The sequence below is a fragment of the Corylus avellana genome, chromosome 2, assembly GCF_965113065.1.
Source record: "Corylus avellana chromosome 2, dhCorAvel1.hap1.2, whole genome shotgun sequence".
Lineage (NCBI taxonomy): Eukaryota > Viridiplantae > Streptophyta > Magnoliopsida > Fagales > Betulaceae > Corylus > Corylus avellana.
In genome coordinates, this window is record NC_142491.1 from 32,422,797 (window position 1) to 32,443,408 (window position 20,612).

Here is a 20,612-nt window from a genome sequence, read left to right on the forward strand (position 1 = left end):
ATACTCCCACTGCAACCCTCTTCTTGCCTATATCAATTGAAGCATCCAAGTTGAGTTTAATCCAGCCTTGCGCTGGCTTCTCCCACCTCTCATCCGGTAATGGGCCTTGGTGTGAGGTCCTCCTCGTTGGACGTTGTTTTACTTTCAGAAATAGTTCCATCTGCTCTGTTGCTACTCGACACACAATGGTAGGTGAGGATAATTCTTTCCCAAAAACAAATTTATTTCACTTGAACTAGGCCTAACGTGCAACAAAAGCAATCTGTTGAATATCATCTTCCTCCAACCGTCCCATGAGTCTCTTAAAGATGTTTATAAAGGTGTCATCGTCGCTGGAGCATTTTTGGATCATCTTCGGATAGTCAAGCCACACATCCCTAGCCGATGGACATTCCATAGAATGTGACCCACTGTCTCTTTGTCAATGCCGCATATCAAACACATTGGATCTGCACCAATGCCTCGTTTGAATAGGTTCTCCTTAGTTGGCAGAATGTTGCTACAGGCTTTCCAAATGAACACATTGATTGCTGGGGTTACCTTGAGTTTCCAAATCGCCTTCCATAGAGTATTGATAAATTGTGGATTTAAGCAACCTCCCTCTTCTAGCTCACGTCTTCCCTTAGTCAGATAATATGCACTACAAACAGTGAACTCCCCATTTTTATTCCCCACCCATATAAGTTGGACAGGTTGCCTATTCGGACAAATAGTCATCCCACATATTTTCGTAGCCTCGTCCTCTGTAAAGATTCTTTCTATTAGAGCCCTAGCCTGTAACGCCCCCCAAATTAGCCTTGGCTAACCTGGCAGGGTTACTGACAATTACCCCACTTAAACCAACTTGTGGCCAAATGAGAAATAGCCCATCTAAGCATTATCAGAGTTAATGCTTAAGAATGTGAAATAAATCTGAGAAACTATTAAATCACCCAATGGACAAGTATAATCCTCAAACTCAAGACATGGAGCATCAAATAATAAGGTAAAACAAACTTGATAACAGTATGAGAATCCTAAAGTAAAGTCTGTAGTGGCATCCGTACCATTCTTGGGTTCTAGAAATATGCTCCTTATAAGAGTAATAACAGCATAAGTCTAACGACTTAGTAAGTAAACCTTATAATTAGGTATAACATGAGCTCCATTTTACTAGGTGAAAATAAACGTGCAATTCTTGGTAATTATTCAAAAAGAGGTGTTGTCTCCGTTAGTACACTTTGAAAATAACATTTGGTTTTATAAGAAGTGGTGTACTCTCGGCGGCAATCGCCTAAGTATTTTAATGCAAGAAAAACAATGTTTTATAGGTCATAACTTTCATATATAGTTTACCCGAGATATTACCTATTTTCAGCAGGGTTGATACTATCTCGAGGGACTTGTAATACAATGCTGGTGCTCCGACCATTGTACGCTACCGTCCATAACACTAGCAGCTCGACCGAGTCCGACCTCGGGTGGCCCATGCTACTAATGATGTACATCTTGTAGTGACCGCCTCTTAAGGCTGTGCCAGTCACAAAACAACCATTAGATCCAAGGTCCATGTAACACACATACATTTTACCATAAAATCAAGTCTATATAGTAAGCACATGGCCATTATATTGCACGTACTGGTGTACCATGTCATGTAATGCATCTTATCAACCAGTTAATAAAGTAGTTACCAAGTAATTATAAAAATGTAGACATGCTCATATTATACTCGTGGTCAGTCAACTGATATATCTCATGTTTTTAAGGAAAGTGTTCGTATAAACACTTACCTCGTTCGCTCGCTTGAGTCCTCCGACATGACAAAAACTCTGCTATAACGAAATACCACACATTGTTATGCGTAGTACTAGATGACTTTTATAAGTATGGTACTAAGCCTTATCTAACAAAAAGGGTTGCTAGACTTTAAAATACACGAGAGTGAGTCTTAAGGGTAGATGCCTGGTTTCTTGGTCGTATGGACAGATTCAAATGTGTACATCCGGTCAGTGAGTTAGACAATCCGGCTAAAGCTCCAAACTGCATTTTATGGTTTCTATGAAGTCTATAGGCTACTAAGTCTCATTCTAGGCTACTAAATATACACATGCATTGCAAGAAAACTCAATATTCTGCAATAAAAGGAAATCAAAAAGGTTCTTTAAACTTTTTTGAAAACATTTATTTGTTTTGTACGAAGGAAATGCAAGAGCTTTAACATGGTGCCTTTAAAACTTAAAACATTAGAAAAACAACAACATCAAGAGGATAAAATAGGCAAGGGGTTACCTTAGAAGATGGCAAGAACACGAGCCTTCATTCCTCCTATCCAAATCTCTCTCAAACTCACTAGAACACACACAAGTGATTATGGAGAGTCTGGAGTGAAAATGTGTTCAAGGGATGAGGGGAAGTAAGCTATTTAGGTGAGAAAAGCTGAGGGCGCTACAAGCTGTTCTGAAAAGTAGCGCATGTACGGTACTATAGGGGGTGTACGTCAGGTACTGTTTACTCAATAGTCCAAAGGTTGCATCATACGTATAATCATTAACCAATGGTCAACCCTAAAGTAGCGTATGTATGGTGTGGTCCCCTGTACATACTCACTGTAGGTTAGAGGCGTACGTATGGGTGGTCCCCTAGCGTATGTCCGGTCATAAAAGGGTGAGTTTGGGTTTTCTGCCTAAAAAACTTCTAGGAGCCTTAGTCATGTGTTTGAGCTTAGGTCTTTTCGTTATAAAACCATGTTTTATAAAATCTTTAGTTGTTCTTTGTAGAAAGTACTTCAATAAAAACAATTTTTTTTTTTTTTTCAATTTTTTTTATCGGGGTATTACATATCCCACCACTTAGTATTAGCATCAATGAGTTCGCTTACTCTCGCTCCTTCATCAAGCCCACGTACAGGGTGGATAGAATAGGTTGTTGGCACATCCACCCACTTGTCCTCCCATATTTTGACTGAGCAACCATTCCCTACTCTCCATACCATCCCTTCCTTAAGCAATTTCTGCGCATTCCAAATGCTCCGCCATGCATAAGATGGTTTTCTTCCTAGAAATGTTTTCAAGAATGTGCCATGAGGGTAATATTTCTCCTTATATATTCTAGTCACCAGGGATTCCGGATCATTAATCAACCTCCACCAATGTTTAGCTAGTAAGGCCATGTTGAAGCTCCCTAAATCGCGGTAACTCAAACCACCCTTGTCATTTGGCTTGCCCATCCTCTCCCAACGCATCAATGCAACCTTTGAGTCACTTTCCTTGTTGTCCCACCAGAACTTGGACATCATAGAATTGAGATCCTTGCATAACGTTTTGGGCAATTGGAACATACACTCATTGTATAAGTGAGAATCGCCTAAATGACTGCCCTCAACAAAATCTTCTTTCCTGCCTGGGAGAGAAATTTTTCCTTCTACCCATTAATGTGATCCCGTATCTTACCTTTTATCCCCGAGAAAACGCTGATTTTGGAACGACCAATTAAGGGAAGCAACCCCAAATACTCATCCTACCTTTGAGTGGAACTTACTCTTGCAAGAAACAAAATATGAGCTTTGGCCTTCGATTTGGTGTTTCGCCTAAAGAAGATGGGTGTTTTTGCTCAATTCAATTTATGTCGAGACGCCTTTTCATACATTGCAAGTACTCTTCATTTTAAAACATATATACTTATGAGAACAAAGATTAAACATGTTTTAATTTATATGGATTAAACGAAGATAAATACTTTCAAAACACTAAAGAAACATTATGCATTGAACCTCATGTGAGGATTGATTTGATTGGTTTAAATGTTTAGTGAAAGATTTTGTTTTATTTTATATTAAAAAATATTTTTGAGAACAACAAATTAAGAAAGTGAAATGCTCACCAATTCTTAAATTTTTTTTAATAGGAATTAATTTAAAGGGTTAAATACTCCATATCCCCCTAGAGTTTTCCACTTTTATTTTTTTTCTCCTGTGGTTTCATTTTTATCACAGGAGGTCCCTATAGTTTTGATAAGTGACCAAGTTAGTCCATCTGTTAGTTGACCATTAGGACTGACACGTGGACCAATCAGACGTCGACACGTGTCACATACTTAATTTTTTTTTTTTAAAAAAAAAAATAAAAAAAATGTATTTATTTATTTATTTTTTTTTAAAAAAGAAACGGAAAAAAATTGGGGGTAGCCCTTGGCCCAATTTTTTTCCCTTTTTTTAAATACATTTTTAAAAAAATTAAAAAAAATTAAATATGTGTCACGTGTCGACGTCTGATTGGTCTACGTGTCAGTCCTAACGGTCAACTAACGGATGGACTAACTTGGTCACTTATTAAAACTACAGAGACCTCCTGTGATAAAAATAAAACCACAAGAAAGAAAAAATAAAATTAAAAAACCCTAGGGAGTATAGAGTATTTAACTCTAATTTAAAAATTGGTTAAGATTATCATATCAGAATTGTCAAATAATTATGATATAAAAATATAATGTTTAATGTTTAATGTTATTCATCTCGAAGTTTTTGACTTTTGACATTTTGAAATAGATTTTAAAGGCCAAATGTCGAAAAATATCAGTCAAAGAAGATTTTTTGACACCGTAAAAGATCTCAGGTAAATTTAAGAAGAATTATCAAACCGATTTTATGAAGCTAAAACTAGTTTTTATATTTTTATATTTTTTGCTCCCCTCTTTTTAGCTCTTAATTGCTGAAAATTTTTATTTTTCAATATGGACAAAAATTTCCTCTAAATTAGTCTGAAAAAAAATATTTTTTAACCCATGTAAAATAGTGTTAAAGTGTCTATAAATATTTAAAATGTACATTAAATTCTTAACTCCATTAATAGTAGTTTACTAATTTAAACTAAATTTAATGTGCATTTTAAATGTTTATAGATTCTTGACACTATTTTATATGGGTTAGAAGATATTTCCTCCAAACTAATTTTGAAAAAATTTTTGTTCTTCAAATATTACATAAATCATTATTAGAATATATATATTTTTTTCCGAGTCATTATTAAAATGAAGCGATCACAAAAAAAAAAAAAAATTCCTTATTAAAAATAAGGAATTTTTTTTTTTTTTTTTTTTTATTAATTTTTTTTATTTTTTATTTTTATTTTTGGTTTTTGGAAGGGATCACAGAGAAGAAAAGGAGTAAAATACAAAGCACAAACAAAAGCATGTTTGCTGCATTGCAACGACCATGAGGAACACCAACAACCATAGCAGCGAAGAGGATCAGCGGAAGAAAGAGAGCACTATCGCAAGCCTAGATTCCAGGTTCAACCAGACCCTCAGAAATGTTCAAGGGTACGAATACCCAATTCCCTAGAATTCTCATTTCCCATATCTCACTCATATTTGCTTGAATTGTGCTTAAGATTTGAAAACCCATGTCAATAAAAGCTTCTGATCTCTCGAGGAAGCACGTACAAATTCAATACCATGGTTTCGAGAACTTCCTGTTGTCACTTCTTGATGGGTCTGTGGTGTCAGATTTGGAAAACCCCATTTGAATATTGGTTCTAATCTGTGAGATATGGCTTGTTGATCTCTCAAACTTATGATTTGGTTGAGAAAATTCATATGGGTCTGGTTGATTTTGATGTATTTGGTAGAAATTAGTCAGGACTTTTGTAATTGGTAGGATCTGTGCATTTGGGTTGGGTGATTTCATTGATGCTTTGCTTCTGTTTGGTTTCTGAGAAAAATGGGGATAAACATTTTGAATGTGAAGTAAAACTTGGGATTTGAAGCTTTGTTTCTTTTTCTATCCTAAGTTAGCTCGGTAATCGAATGGAGTTGAGAATTAGTGATAGGAAATTCATTTTACTATAGTCGGTTACTTTATAAGAAAATGCACTTGGGGTGCTGTGGATTTGAGGTGGACTACTAAGTACCTGTCTCTGTCTCTGTTTCTGGTGTCTCTCTCTCTCTCTCTAGTGGCTTTCTAATTGCATGACTATGTGTTAATTTTGAATATCCGGAAATTTTTTTACCATTATTATTGTTATAAATATGCAGTGGCTCTCTTTTCCTCCAAATTCTTGGCCTTCATTTCATTTTTTTTAATTGCTTAGATTTTATTTTTATGCACTCTGTTTTTAAATTGGTTAGATTCACATTGCATTAGGTCGTCTCAGACATATAGATATATGAATGCTTGTTTATATTATTTGATTATGTCATTTTCTACAAGTGTTTGAGTGTTTCGAGTTATGTCTGTATATGAAGAAAGCTTATTATTTGATATCTATTTGTGGAATGGTTCTATAATATTTAGATAGATTAGCTATATACTGCCTCATATACCTGTTTCTTTAGCATCTGACTGATTCGTGTACATGCCTTCTTTTGTAATATATTTTTCTTGAAAATCAATAACATTAGAATTGTATAGTTTGTTCTATAATTTTGTTTTTTTGGTCTATCTAGGTTGCTCAAAGGCCGCAGTATTCCTGGTAAGATATTGCTGACTAGAAGATTAGATCCACCAGATGAACCAAGTTCACAAGAACGGTCTCCCGAATATATAAGGAGCTTCTCAGAAAATGATGCTGGCTCTAGTGATCGCATGGCCAAGGAAGTAGAGGTAATAGTGACATTCATTTTGTCCAATTATTATTCTTTTTATGAACATATGATGTGTAAAAGTTATATAATTGAAAATTTAATAAGTGGAACTTTTACGCTTAATGTAGGAAGAAGTGCAGAGCACAGGCAAGTCAAACAATAACACAAATGTCAATAAGTTAAAAACATCAAACTTGGATGTTGAAAATATATCCAAAGAAGTACAGAAGTCCACCATGGGCGCTAGAGCTACAGATTCTGCAAGAGTTATGAAGTTCACGAAGGTTCTTTCAGGGACAACAATCATATTAGGTATTGTGATTTTTAAGTTTCCCTTCTCTATCTGTCACTCCTTCCCATTTCTAGTGATGGATATGTTGGTGGTGCATATCCTAGAGTATGATGGGTCTTCAGGTAGATGTTGAGATGCTAAGGCTTGGTGAAATTATGCTGCATGCAAATTTAACTGTGTTTTGATACATTTGAACTTTTCAACTTCCTCTTTTCCAAGTAATAGTGACTACTGGATGTTTTTTGGATTGCTTTTTAAAGTGTGATATAGGGATTTTTTTATGCTTCTTGGTTTCAAAATTTTGTAAAAAATATTCTTTATCCCCAGAATCATGTTACCTTAAGGCGAACGTGTTAAAAGGCTGTAGCATATGAAGAGCAGAAGATAATCAAATCTGCTGCACCCACCCTCTGCCCTACTTTCAACCTGTTTCCAGCGTCCTGTGCATCTAGATAAACTTCTGGTGTTGCCTAGTTTTTTCTGTGTCATTCTGATAGTAGTTGTGTATAGTAACAGTTTTGTTCCCATGAAACCGAAGTCTAATGGGCAGCCCTTTGCACAATGTGATCATTCTATTAAATGATTCTAATGGAAAAACCCAATTTTCTAATAAAACATTCAACAGGAACATAATTTTTTCCACTAACAGTAACATGCACTTTGTGTTGATGCAATACCAAATTTATCTTATTGTGAAAATAAGAATACAGGAAAAAAGATTATTGTGTTTCTATGACATGTTCTATCCTATCCTATCATAATAGATAGTGGCATCTTATTATTTTATCAAAAACCAATTCGGTGCATGAGTCTGGTGTACGTGAGTTTCCTCTGTTTTTATGAAATTTATTATATCGATTATTACATATAAAAAAGCTTTCATTTTGGTAGTTTGAGTTTCTATTTTGAGTGAAAATTTACCTATAGAAATGACATTTTGGTGCTAATAGAGGTTAGGATCTCTCTCTCTCTCTTTCTCCCACACTCTCTTTTGTGAAGTCTATCAGTTCCTTAATTTTAATGTAAGTATGATTTGACGAGCTATAACATTTCTCATTTGAATTTCATTTTGTAGAGAAGTTACGTGAGTTAGCTTGGAGTGGAATACCAGATTATATGCGCCCTGGTGCGTGGCGGCTTCTCTTGGTACGTTCGAGTGGTCTAATACTGGCTAACATTTTAAGAAGCAGTGACTGGAAATCTTTGGCTTGTAATCTAGAGTTGCTTTTAGATGGAAATTCCAGACTTGTAATGAAATGTTTCTTGGTTTCAGTGGAAAGCTGTGAAATTAGATTTCTTGTCCATTATGCTGATAAAGAATACCTATTTCACAGAAGGTGTTAATGCCACATATATATTATAATAATGCTCAGTGGTCAATTGTTTGTTACCCCTGATTTTATCTCAAATCTTTAGTTTTTAGTGTACCTAATTTTTTTTGAAGTGAGCATCTATTTTGGGATTCTAGATGCTGCATGGATTTGGACCCTCCCATGTTCGTGGCCAGAGCATGACCCGTGTTGGTGAAATCTCAGCCATAATGTTAAGTGGGTTGATTATGATCTTATCTGTCTAATGGGTGCCACTGTCAACTAGATGGGTCCTATTAAGTTGTTGCAAGATCACGGTTATACATTTTTTTTCGTGTAGTTGAGATTTCCCTGACATGAGTCGTGTGAACATTAGAGGATCCAAATGATCAGGTAGAAATCCCTAATTTTACTGAACTGGTGGGTTTCATAAAGGTGATAAATTAAATATCTTGGAAGGTCAACTTTCCTCTTCGTGGACAAACCATCACATCTAAGTTCAGGAGAAACCTAATGTGTCTTGTCACCTGAATTTTCTTATTCAATTAATTTTGTTGCTTGTTTGAAATTTAAAATGAACTGACAACAGGGATATGCACCGCCTAATTCAGATAGAAGGGAGGGAGTTCTAAGAAGAAAGCGCCTGGAGTATCTTGACTGTGTTTCTCAATATTATGACATTCCAGATACTGAAAGATCAGATGATGAGATCAACATGCTTCGCCAGGTTTTTTCAACTGAATTCTCCATTTTCAGTAATGTTAATCTATTCTGCCCAATATTTGACAAATCGCTGATGTTGTTCTTGTTAGATTGCTGTTGATTGCCCACGGACTGTACCTGATGTCTCTTTCTTCCAGCAACTGCAAGTTCAGAAATCCTTGGAGCGCATCCTTTATACGTGGTTAGTCTTTATTGTTAGTTGCCGGTGGCTTTTATGTGTCATGTAATATGTGCATGCGTGGGGAAAGAGGAAACAAATGCACTAACTAGTCTTTTCAAACTAAATTTACTGAATCAAGGGAAAAAGGGCTTTGACCTGCTTTTTGATTATTTTATCAAATGATTAAGTCATCTATAATTTTCTGATTCAATTCTTGCTTCTGCATTGGGTTACTGCATTGCTACTTCTCCGAATATTGATAGACCTATCACTGTTCTATTGTTTGCGATTACTTGTGCTTTGCGCCTGTGCAGGGGTTGGATTTTTTTGATAAGTAATTCAATCTTATTAGAAGCGCAAGGGTTGGATGTTCAACCTATTAAAAGTTTGAATTTAGTACTAACTTCGTCTTGTTGGTTTAATTTGTATTTGATTTATTAATTCCGATTATATTGGGATTGAACGTTTAGGTAAAAATTAAGCTAAATTTGTTTTTATTTTTTGGGTAAGTAATTTAAAGTTCCTCAGTATATTATAAGTTTAGAAAATATATTGTTAGATCCTGTATCTATTCTTGACATCTACATATTTCTTTAGTCACGGATTGAGTCTTTCAATTTGACCTGCTCATAGCCCAAGCTTTGTTTGACCTTTTGTTCTTGCTTTTTGGTGCCTCCATGGAATAAAAATTTCCTGTACTCTTATAGATAACCAGTTGTGCTCAGCTTGAATCTACCAATAGTTTAAAACAAACAAATCGCAGTACTGGTTTGTAGGTGTACTGTTTACTGCAGAACATGCAAACCATTGGCTGTTGAAGTTGTTAAATAAAATGACTTTGGTTCAATAATTCCTAGTTTGGGCAATTATGTAGTAGTTCACTGTTCAAAGAAAAGTGGCTCTATTTTTTTATTTTTTATTTTTCTAAATCATTGAGTCATTGTCCATTGGGCAGTTATGTAGTGCCTAGCTTTAGTCTCAAATGATGGTCCATCTTTGTATCCTTGGGGGCCATTAAATTTCAGGTTTCTGGAGGTTTGAGTCGGATTCTGTGTTATATAGGACTGCTAGAGTAGCTCTGTCTTCAAACTGTAGTTATAGTTCTTTAAATATGTTGTCACATGATTTTTGTATTGTACATTCAGACCGTAAGGTGTGAATGACAAAGATATGACGAACTCGTTTTTTGTTATCTGTGTATATATACATGCACATATTTTTCTTCACACCAAAATTATGAAAAATGTGAGATGTAGGGCTGATCAGGATGGGTTTTCAGGTCTAGGGTGATTTCCATGGGGTTTAATGCTGTGGTCTCTTGACATGTGACATGTGAAATGTGTAAATATAGATAGTGGGCAGGGTCCGCAGGGACATAATGGCAAAGCTTATTAGTAGCCATGAATTGTTTGCCACTTTTTATTCTAGCATCGTAACTCAATTTCTTGCCTATAATTTTAGTATTTCATGATACATACATATTATGAAGGGCCTCCATATAATCTCTATGTATTTTCAGAATTATGGCAGAGCACTAACACATGGTACATGCATGGTCTCTTGTGCTCAAGTTCATTATGCAAATATGTTGACTTCATGACTTTTTGATGCAGGATATAGTTCAGTACTTATGACTAAGAATTTAAGAATTTTGTGATTGGTTTAGGGGAAACTAACAAATCTGAAGTAGGTCTGTGCAGATTAGGTTTGTAGGTTGGGTTTGGGGCTGGAATAATCTGAGTAAAGGGGATGGAAAACTGCAAACAAGTAAATATTAAAAAGGGAAAATTATAATTTACCCCCTTCCCCCCCAAAGTTTCACTTATCAAAAAAAAAGTTTAACCTGATTTGCAATTTGACCATTCGATCTCTAATGTTTAAAAATTTGCAATGTAGCCACTCCGTTAACCATTTCCGTCCAATTTGACTGGAAATTTCTCACATGCAAGGCACATGCATTTTTTGGTCTAAAATTTCCAAAATTGCCCCAATGTGTTTTAAGAAATTTAAAAAATGCCTCCAATTCAATAAACCAAAATAAAAAAATAAAAAAATAAAAAAATAAAATTTGGGGTTGGCTACGGCCACCCCCAATCTGGCCATTTTGGGGTGGCTGGCTTGGCTACTACAAGAAGAATTACATAGAGCCGAGGATCTATGTTAAATTACTAGTTATCACAAAAGTTTAAGCTTATAAAAATGGGTAAATTTAATATATATTTACATATTAATAAATATATTAGAGTCGAGCTTTGTATGATTTTGTTCATGAACGTTAACCAAGTCGGGCCGGGTTTATACGAGTATGTATCGTTTAATAATCGATCTTAGTTTCGTGTTCACGAACGACCCGTTTAATGATCATGTGAGCTTGAGCCGAGCTTAATTGAGTCAAGCCTGCGTATGTTCACGAGTAGCTCTATTCATTTAACAGCCCTAAGTGGTGGTCGCATTTGAAAATCTGTTTGGTAACTTTTTTCTAAGAAGTGTTTTGCAGTATTTTTGGTTTTTTTGTCAAACAACCTTTATTAGATATTATTTTCATAATTATTTTACCATCTATTGCTGATGGTCTTTGCATCAAAATAGCATCTCCTCCCCTAATTAATAAGGGATGGAGGGTAAGGTCATGGTTTCAATCCGTATGGATGTGTGAGTTGTGCCTATGAAAAAGACTAAAGGAAAAAGAAAATTCTTTTACTATCCATGATTCTTATGCGTGGAAATTGATAGTCAAACACAGATAAATAATTATGTTTAATATTATGAATTGACCAGAGCACAAATATATGGTTGTGACCCTGTCTATATATTTTTTTGGAGTTGAAGACAGAAAAGTGTGGTGTTTTGCTGTGTAAGCGTCCTCATTGGAGTATTTTTCTTATATTGTCAGAGTATTAATCGGTTTATCTCTTTTCTCTGTTCCCTGATTTCTTTCCAGGGCCATTCGGCATCCTGCAAGTGGATATGTTCAGGGAATAAATGATCTAGTTACACCCTTTCTAGTTGTTTTCTTGTCTGAACACTTAGAAGGGGGTGTGGATAACTGGTCAATCTCTGATTTATCTCCAGAAAAGATCTCTAACATGGAGGCTGATTGCTATTGGTGTCTATCAAAGCTGCTTGATGGTATGCAAGACCATTACACATTTGCTCAACCAGGAATTCAGAGGCTTGTGTTTAAATTGAAGGAATTGGTTAGGCGGATTGATGGTAATCCTTTCTTCTAACCTCTACTTATTATAGGGCTTTTTAGCAATACTTATCAAAAAAAACTTATTATTGGGCCTCTTTTTTTGCATTAAATAAATTGATTTACACTGTTATACATAAATTCTATGCTTGTTTTTGCTCTGTGCCTGTGCATGAGGTGTGTATGTTGGGTAGAAATGGATGTGGGCCCAAAACTTGCTCATATCATGTCATAGTCATTCCAGTGATGTCCATAATTAGTTGATCTTCAAAATTTTTGGTTCATCCAAGCTAGTCAAATTCAATGAATGGTTGTGGCTTTATGCATAAGAAAATTAAGACTTTTGAGTTAGGGCATCCTGATTTTGTTAAGGCTAGTGCGACTAGATGACCTTGGCGCTCTATTTTCTCCACTCATGTCTCTTGGTTTGAAACCTGCGGTAAGACTATGGTTTGCTGTCTAACTGCAATGCAAAAGGTCAGCTGATTGAATAGTTAGAACAAGGTTAGTTGGGTTCATCAACTTTCACCTCATGAGGTTTTCCTTGGCAAGTAAAGTTGAATGGTAGCTTGCAAGTCCCAACCGTTCCCACTTATGTTTGTATGTGCAGCACATATAGAGAGGGAACTTAAGCTAAAAAGTTCCTTCTGTGCTCTACTAAGCATTTCTTATGATTTAGATAGTAGTCTCATCTGTATTACTAAACTCTTCTTTATTTCCATTGCCGATGAAGTTATGATCATGGGAAAAATTTAACTGCGCAAGTATTTTTGGATAAAAACATTGACAATATCTACTTTTTAACCTACCCAAAGCACTTCCCACCTTTCTCTTCCATCTTTTACTTCTTCTCTCTCTCTCTCTCTCTCTCTCTCTCTCTCCACAATTTTCTTCTTTTCTACCCCCTCTATTAAAGAAAAATGCCTTGGCATACACACCGACATTTGCCAAGAGACTAGTATAAATTAATTTTAAGGTTCTTCTGAACCTGTTTCTTGATGTTATGGTATCCAGGGTTGCCTTAAAACACTACTGAATCTGTTCCAGATTTGTGGAAATAGATGTGTTTTGCTCATTTTACAAGAAATTCAATCTTGCTCTTTTTCTGAGCCTGTTCTTGATGCATCTGCCGCTGTAAGATGATATGTGGGCTTAATTTGTGTGTTATTACAAAATAACAAAATGGTGGATTGAAATGGAAATTTGAGTTAATTAAGCCATAATGTCATGAAAATGTAACATTGGACTGTCACTCATACAGCAAAGCAGAATTTCTACCGTTTTTAGTTTTCATTTAGTGTAACCAATATTATATGCCATGAGCTAATTCGACAAGTCCATTGTGGCTATCCCCTTTTCAACAATTTAAATGTAATTAGTAATGTCTGTTTAGTATTGATTATAAATGCAAAAAATTCTTCCCTAGAACTCCAACCCAACTCACAAATAGATTTCAGTATGCATCTTACTGTGAAAAAAATGTGTAATTGTTAATTTTGCAATTTTTGAGAACTGTTTCTTTAGGGGGTTATATTTTGAATATAGAAAATGGTTAAATACTTTATTAGTACCTGGGTTTGCACATTTTTATTTTTTTCCACGTGGGGTTTAAGTCCTATCATAAATGGCACCTAACTTACGGGAAAAGACCAATTTAGTACCTTTGTTAGGTTCCGTCACATGTGTCATCACATAGAAATGCCACGTGTGTCCTAAAATAATAATAACAAAAAATAAAACCTAAAAAAAAAAAGAAAAAATGAAGAAAAATTCTATGGTGGCCGAAGCCACCCACCATGGCCTTTTCGGCTACCCCTATTTTGGTCATTGGGGGTGGCTCAGCCATGGGGGTGGCCAATGGGCAAAAGGGGGTGGCTTCGGGCTTGGGTGTGGTTGGCCACCCCCTTTTGGCCATAGAAGCCTCCCCAGGCTGGTCACCCACCCCCATGGCATCTGGGGTTGGCTCAAGGCCTTTAAAGCCACCCCCTTTTTCGGCCATTGAGGGTGGCCAAACCGCCCCCAAGGCCCTTGGGGGTGGTTTTTCCACCCCAGACCGGCCTTGGAGGTGGCTGGGCCACCCCATAAATTTTCATTTTTTTTTAGGTTTTAATTTTTTAATTATTGTTAATTTTTTATGACATGTGACATTTTTATGTGACGACACATGGTATTTCGTTAGTTTGGGCTAACAGAACCTAACAGAGGTATTGAGTTGGTTTTTTCCCGTAAGTAAAGTACCATTTATGAAAGGATTTGAACCCCAAGTGGGAAAAAAATATGAAAATGCAAACCCAGGTACTAATAAAGTATTTAACCCTATCGAAAAGAGCATATTTTTCATAGTCACTCCAAGGGCTTTGATGGGAAAGGAACTTTTAAACAGTTGTAATGAATAGCTTTCTTGGGTTTCCGAGATTGTTCTGGTGATGTGGTTGGTGAAGCATCTTCCCTAGAGTTGCATTACCAAAATTGTATGTCTTATTAATACTACCCATTTGTGTTGATGCATGACATGTAAAAATTGCCATAACCTTACCATTTCAATACTTCTTGTTTTACAATTATGTCCGTCCATAATATGCCAGCTCTATTGACAATACCACTTTTTAAAACTCCTCTAGAACCTGTTTCAAGACACATGGAGGAGCAAGGGCTGGAATTTCTGCAATTTGCTTTCCGCTGGTTCAACTGTCTTCTAATACGCGAGGTTTGCTTCTCCAAATGCATTTCATGTATTATGAATTGCTGTAATCTTCATCTTAGGATGATATGAATTTATTAAGTGAACCAAATATGTAAGCTCTAGGTTGCTTAAGTTGTAGCTGAGAACATTTGCAGCAGAACTTTGGCCGTGACTTGGTGCTTTTATCGTTTATGCAAAGCTAATACAGGTTCTGTCTTGTTAGATACCTTTCCATCTCGTTAGTCGCCTGTGGGACACATATCTTGCGGAAGGAGATGCATTGCCAGATTTCCTTGTATACATATTTGCCAGTTTTCTTTTGACGGTGAGATGTACTCTTGCTTTTGCGCTCATCGATCTCTGATTATGGTTGAAAATGTGTTTCTGGGTAAATGTCAATGTCAGTGTTCTTTTTGATGCCGTTGGGTAAGTAGTGAGAAGTATGAAAGGCAGGCATGTTTCACGGCTTTGTTTATAGAAGAGCTTATATTTCGCATGATCTTGCAGTTAAACACCAATTGCTGTCTAAAATATTCAATCTACCATCTGGGTGCCACTTTTGAACTTATCATTGTGGTGTTGCTGTGAGCTTCTCATTTTGTCTTGCTATTCATGTGCAGAACCACACTGGCCTTTTTAGTGCTAATCAAAAAATACCTTTTCTATGCTGATCCATGGAGGGGAAAAACTTTTGAGTTTATGTAAACAAGCTTCCACATTACATCTAGAACTTAATATTGCAAGATTCAGCAGGTTCAGGCTGTGTTTTATTCTTATGCCAAATATTCTGGCCTAAGTTGTTACCTAGGTCATCATTGCTCCAATGTGTTGCTGCACTTTATCCCTATTCCTGCAACATCTTATCTTTTTTCAATTTCATTTTTGGCTAGGAAAAGAAACAATAATTTTTTTTAAAAAATTGGCAGAATGATATCTCCTCTCATAATCCTACCTATTTCTGAAAGCAAATCTGTCATTCTAAAACTGATATTTATCAGCAGCGTGTCCTATTCTAGCCATAGCTTCAGCTGGTCAATTTGTTTCCTAGTAAATGTGATTTTTTGAAACTTTGCAAATCATTTATGACTACCATTAACACTGTCAAGAACCAAATGTGGAGAATATGAAAGTCTGTCTCCAGATAAATCATTTATGGTCTTGAAAACATTTTGTTGTATAACGGTGAGGATTGTTGTACAGTATGCGTTTGCGACATGCAATTAATCTGAGTAAAGTTCTCCTACGTTATCAAAAAAAAAAAAAAAAAACATTTTGTTGTATACCATTTGGTTATGCCATTTTCTCCAGATAAATCTCTGGACAATTGGCTCATCAAGTTACATTTTCTTTTGTGATAGTGATTATATTTCAAATTGTTAAAATGAGCTGTTACCTTATATTCAGTGGACAGATAAGATTCAGAAGCTTGATTTCCAAGAATTGGTGATGTTCCTTCAACACCTCCCAACACAAAACTGGACTCACCAAGAGCTGGAGATGGTGCTTTCTAGAGCATTTATGTGGCACAGTATGTTCAACAACTCCCCCAGCCACTTAGCTAGCTAAAGAGAAAATTGTAATATTCATTATTTTTTCTCAGTTTGGAATCTGTTTTTTCTATCTTGAATATCTTTTTCATTTTTTGCTGCCGTTTAGTCTCTATAAATGTTTGTTTTTTCTCTTCTTCCAGTGGAGGAAACCAGCCCATGTTCTCATACGAATTATGGCTTGTAATATCTGTATTATTAGGCGTTTCTTTGTAGATGTACTTTGACCAGAGAACATGGAAAAAAGAAAAAATTAATAAAAATAATTACTTTCTTGCACAACAATTTTCAATTTCTTGAATGGAGTTTAGAGGAAATCCAATGTTTTCTTACTTGGTTACATCCTTTGCGTTCAAAGTCCTGGTAACTGGTGAATTCCCATGCACCTTCAGGCAGGTTTACTTTTCTTATTTGTTTGGTTGGGTGCCTCAGACCAAACTGAGTGTCTGGGACAATTTTTTCTGGAATTGGTTTGTGCCCCTCGAGATTTAATATGCTTAAGGTTTTCTTTTCTACCCGGTATCTTTTCTTGGCTTCGGACAATGTAACCCTACAAAAAAACACAGCCTCTGGTGCCAGAAATTTGGGTACACGACGCAACTCACATAACATGTTTAACAAATAGGTCATGTTGGGTTGACCTTGATAGAATCTTGATCGGTTCAATCCTCAATCACATATCATAACTGCAACATATAAAAAATAATTTAAATTGCACTACTAAATAATAAACAACACAAGCAATTTTTTTGTTACAAAGTGAAAAACTGTAGGAGCAAATCATAGGTAGCCAAATTTGGAAAATCATTATCATGAAGAAGATCAAAAGTACAAACAAAGAAACATACAAAACCCCCTTTGTAAATCTAAGATTCCGTACGACAACAAACTTCTCGTTTGCCTCTGAGTTAGCCAATCTTTTTCGAGTGCATCTTCTCACCGACTCTTTGGGTAGGTTCTTTTATGGTCACGGGAAGCGTATGGTATGGTTTGATACAACTCAAAAATAAAACTCTCAAATTGTGAAAAGATTCAAGCTTTTAGAAATCTTCACTTCATGGAAACAAAGGTGAGAGAATGCACATATCTAGAATGATTCTAGGGACAAGGTTCTCTCAATCTTCCTCACCAAAGAAAAACGATCGAAGCTTGCTTGAGAGAGTTACAAGAAAAACAAATAAACCAAATGAGAACAAGATTTGGAATTTACACTCTCAACGATTTGCCTTTGCGTCACGATGGAGACTACTCATGTCGTGATGCGTGGGTAGGGTTCTATCACTAAATCTTTTACATTTGGCAGGTTTTGCATGAGAGGAGTCATGATAGCATTTGAATGAGCTATGCACAAGACCAAGCCGAGAGCTCTCTATGGCTCCTTACCACTTAGCCGTTGTGGCGAACTTTGAATAGGAAGGTGCAGTACCACTCTAAACACCCGAAAAGTTTTTACATTTTCATACCGAAACACATGGTAATGAAAGGAAATAAACATAAGATTTTGCACTATTTCACCCTACTTGTTCCTTATTTGTGCTGAGGCACTGAGTTCAATGTTGTAATGGGCGGATGATGTCGGAGTTTTAAGGGGGGTCCCAACATCTAAGAGGGGTCCTCGCCTAAACCACCTCTTTTTTTGTTGACGATAGTCTTCTATTTTGCAGAGCTGATATTTGTCACTGGGCTAGACTTACAGATATCCTTCGTACCTATGAACTTGCATTGGGCCAACGTTTAAATGCATCAAAGACAGCTATTTTCTTTAGTCGTAACACTTCGGAAGGAGTAAAGGAGCAAATTTTAGAAGTGGCAGGGATTTCGAGTTCCCAACGGTACGATACCTACTTGGGCCTTTCAGCTTTGGTGGGTAAGTCGCAGACTAAAGAGTTCAAGGGGATCAGAGATCGAGTGTGGACGCGGCTTCAAGATTGGAAGCTCAAATTCCTTTCCCAAGCAGGGAAGGAAATTTTGCTAAAGGTAGTCATACAAGCAATCCCGACTTATTGTATAAGTGTCTTTAGGCTTCCCAAGGTTTTATGCCCAAATATCAACTCTCTTATGCAAAGGTTTTGGTGGAGAGCGTCTCATATTCCTTGGATGAGCTAGAGTAAATTGGGAGAGTCGAAGGAGAAAGATGGTATGGGTTTCCACGACTTAATGAGCTTTAATTCGGCTCTATTGGCAAAGCAAGGGTGGTGCCTTTGGAGTACACCGGATAGTCTTGTCTCGAAAATTATGAAGGCGAAATATTACTCCAATAATTCTTTTTTGGATGCTCCTTTGGGGCATAAGCCCTCATTCGCATGGCGAAGTATTTGGGGGGCACGGGAGTTGCTTGAGGAGGGGCTGTTTTGGAGGATTGGGAATGGGAAAACGACGCAGATTTGGGGTGATAAATGGGTGCCTTTACCTTCCACTTATGCTATACAATCCTATCCAAGGGTCTTGGCCTTGGATGCAAAAGTTAGTGATTTAATTGATAGTGATACAAAAGGTGCAATAAGGCACTTATCGAAGAGATTTTTGGGTCCAATGAAGCATCGGCGATTTTATCTATTCCCCTTAGTTGCTCAAATCGGGATGACTGGTTGACATGGAGGGGCAATTCTAAAGGAACATTCATTGTTAGAAGTGCATATCATATTGCTAAGGAGAGACAGGCAAGACAGCACCCGAAGAGTTCGACTAGAGGGGAATTGGGGGAGATATGGCGGGCTTAATGGAAACTAGTGTGCCTAATGCTGAAAAAAATTTCCTGTGGAAAGCATGCCACGAAATTTTGCCTACTAGAGCCAACTTATACAAACGTAAGATCATTACTGATCCTCTATGCCCTTTCTGTGGTTTAGTAGAGGAGACATGTTTCCACATTTTGTGGGAATGCCCCTCGACCAGGGATGTGTGGCGTGGCTGTGGTAAAAAACTACAGAAGAGTTCCTATGATGGTCCCACGTTCTATCATCTAGTGAAGGCAATCTTCGGCTGCTGTGCAGAAGAGGAGATCAATCTGTTCATGACTCTGGCAAGGAGGATTTGGTTTCAACGTAATTCTTTGCTTCACGGAGGTTTGTTTGATCACCCAAATGCTCTAGTTCTTCAAGCTGCCGTTGCGGTGGATGCTTATGTGTCAGCTTGTAAATGTCCAATGGGGGGAACAAGAAATGGGGTTCAAGTTAGCTGGCAAGCCCCACCTTTTGGTTGGAATAAAATAAACTGGGATGCCGCAATCTGCAATCAGCAGGGCAAAACGGGAATGGGAGCTGTTATTCGAGATTCAGAAAGGAGGGTGATAGCTGTACGTTGCTTGGCGATGCATGGCTATCTCGATCCTTTATCGGCGGAGGCATGGGCAAGCACTCAAGCTATCAGATTCTGTGTTGAACTGGGACTCTTTAATCTCTATTTGGAGGGGAATGCGATGGGGGTGATAGAAGCTGTAAAAGCAGAAGGCACAAATTGGAGTAAGATCGGTCATTTAGTGGAGGACATGAAATTATTGCTCCAAGATTTATCACCATGGCAGATGCCTGAAGTGGGTAGGTTGGCAAACTGTGCTGCTCATACTCTGGTTCGTTGTGCTGTTAGGGAGGGTCTTGCTATGACTTGGATGGGAGATTATCCAGAATGTATACGGGATGTTATCCTACGGGAGCGTTCCTTTTCCTTGTAGTCTGATTGAGTGAATAATATATGCAGCAGTTTTTCTCAAAAAAAAAAAAACATAAGATTTTGCACACCGAATGTAGCCAATTCCTAGAACCTATTAGACCTCACATGATCCAACCCACGTAACCCATTTAATAAACAAGTCGTGTTGAGTTGACCTAAACATAACTCATTTCAACATGTATATAGATTTAAATGCTACAAAGACAAAACTAACTACTTGCACTAATTTCTCTTAGTATACAATGCTTAAACACTACTTGGCTGCTACATCATTAGCAATTGATAAAATTTAATTATTACCCATTGGTTAAGCAGTTGACACGTAATTGACCTGTTTATTAAACAAGTTAATTCGGGTCAATCCACACTGATCCAAATCTGATTGTACAATACCTTAATCCACTAATTTTGAATTAAATTCATGTCAAATTTGTAAGCCGTATAAAAAATTGTCAGCCTTAAATAAAAAAGCTG

At 36.8% G+C, this 20,612-nt stretch overlaps 2 protein-coding genes across 4 annotated transcripts; both read left to right on the forward strand.

Moving 5' to 3' along the window:
• The first annotated feature begins 5,140 nt into the window (after nucleotides 1-5,140).
• On the forward strand, nucleotides 5,141-16,748 carry LOC132189462 (Ypt/Rab-GAP domain of gyp1p superfamily protein). Of its 3 annotated transcripts, XM_059604210.2 has the most exons (11): nucleotides 5,141-5,298; nucleotides 6,424-6,580; nucleotides 6,690-6,873; nucleotides 7,929-7,999; nucleotides 8,753-8,890; nucleotides 8,976-9,067; nucleotides 11,988-12,259; nucleotides 14,861-14,946; nucleotides 15,146-15,247; nucleotides 16,327-16,498; nucleotides 16,613-16,748. In XM_059604210.2, the coding sequence occupies exons 1-10, from the start codon at nucleotides 5,192-5,194 to the stop codon at nucleotides 16,486-16,488; spliced, it is 1,371 nt and encodes a 456-aa protein (XP_059460193.1). In that variant the 5' UTR covers nucleotides 5,141-5,191; the 3' UTR covers nucleotides 16,489-16,498; nucleotides 16,613-16,748. The 3 variants fall into 3 exon arrangements, with proteins under 3 accessions (XP_059460193.1, XP_059460185.1, XP_059460203.1); XM_059604202.2 differs by having other exon boundaries at nucleotides 16,327-16,748; XM_059604220.2 differs by lacking the exon at nucleotides 16,613-16,748 and having other exon boundaries at nucleotides 16,334-16,454.
• A 2,428-nt stretch (nucleotides 16,749-19,176) lies between these two features.
• LOC148587636 (uncharacterized) lies at nucleotides 19,177-20,139 on the forward strand. Its single transcript, XM_088512736.1, has one exon. The coding sequence runs from the start codon at nucleotides 19,177-19,179 to the stop codon at nucleotides 20,137-20,139; it is 963 nt and encodes a 320-aa protein (XP_088368862.1).
• Nucleotides 20,140-20,612: the final 473 nt, after the last annotated feature.

Bases quoted from the DNA above. Each gene is read 5' to 3' on its own strand.
- LOC132189462 (XM_059604202.2), top strand. From the start codon at position 5,192: ATGAGGAACACCAACAACCATAGCAGCGAAGAGGATCAGCGGAAGAAA. The intron at 8,000-8,752 runs GTACGTTCGAGT...AACTGACAACAG, and splicing joins GTGCGTGGCGGCTTCTCTTG to GGATATGCACCGCCTAATTC. The intron at 15,248-16,326 runs GTGAGATGTACT...CCTTATATTCAG, and splicing joins TTGCCAGTTTTCTTTTGACG to TGGACAGATAAGATTCAGAA.
- LOC148587636 (XM_088512736.1), top strand. From the start codon at position 19,177: ATGGCGGGCTTAATGGAAACTAGTGTGCCTAATGCTGAAAAAAATTTC.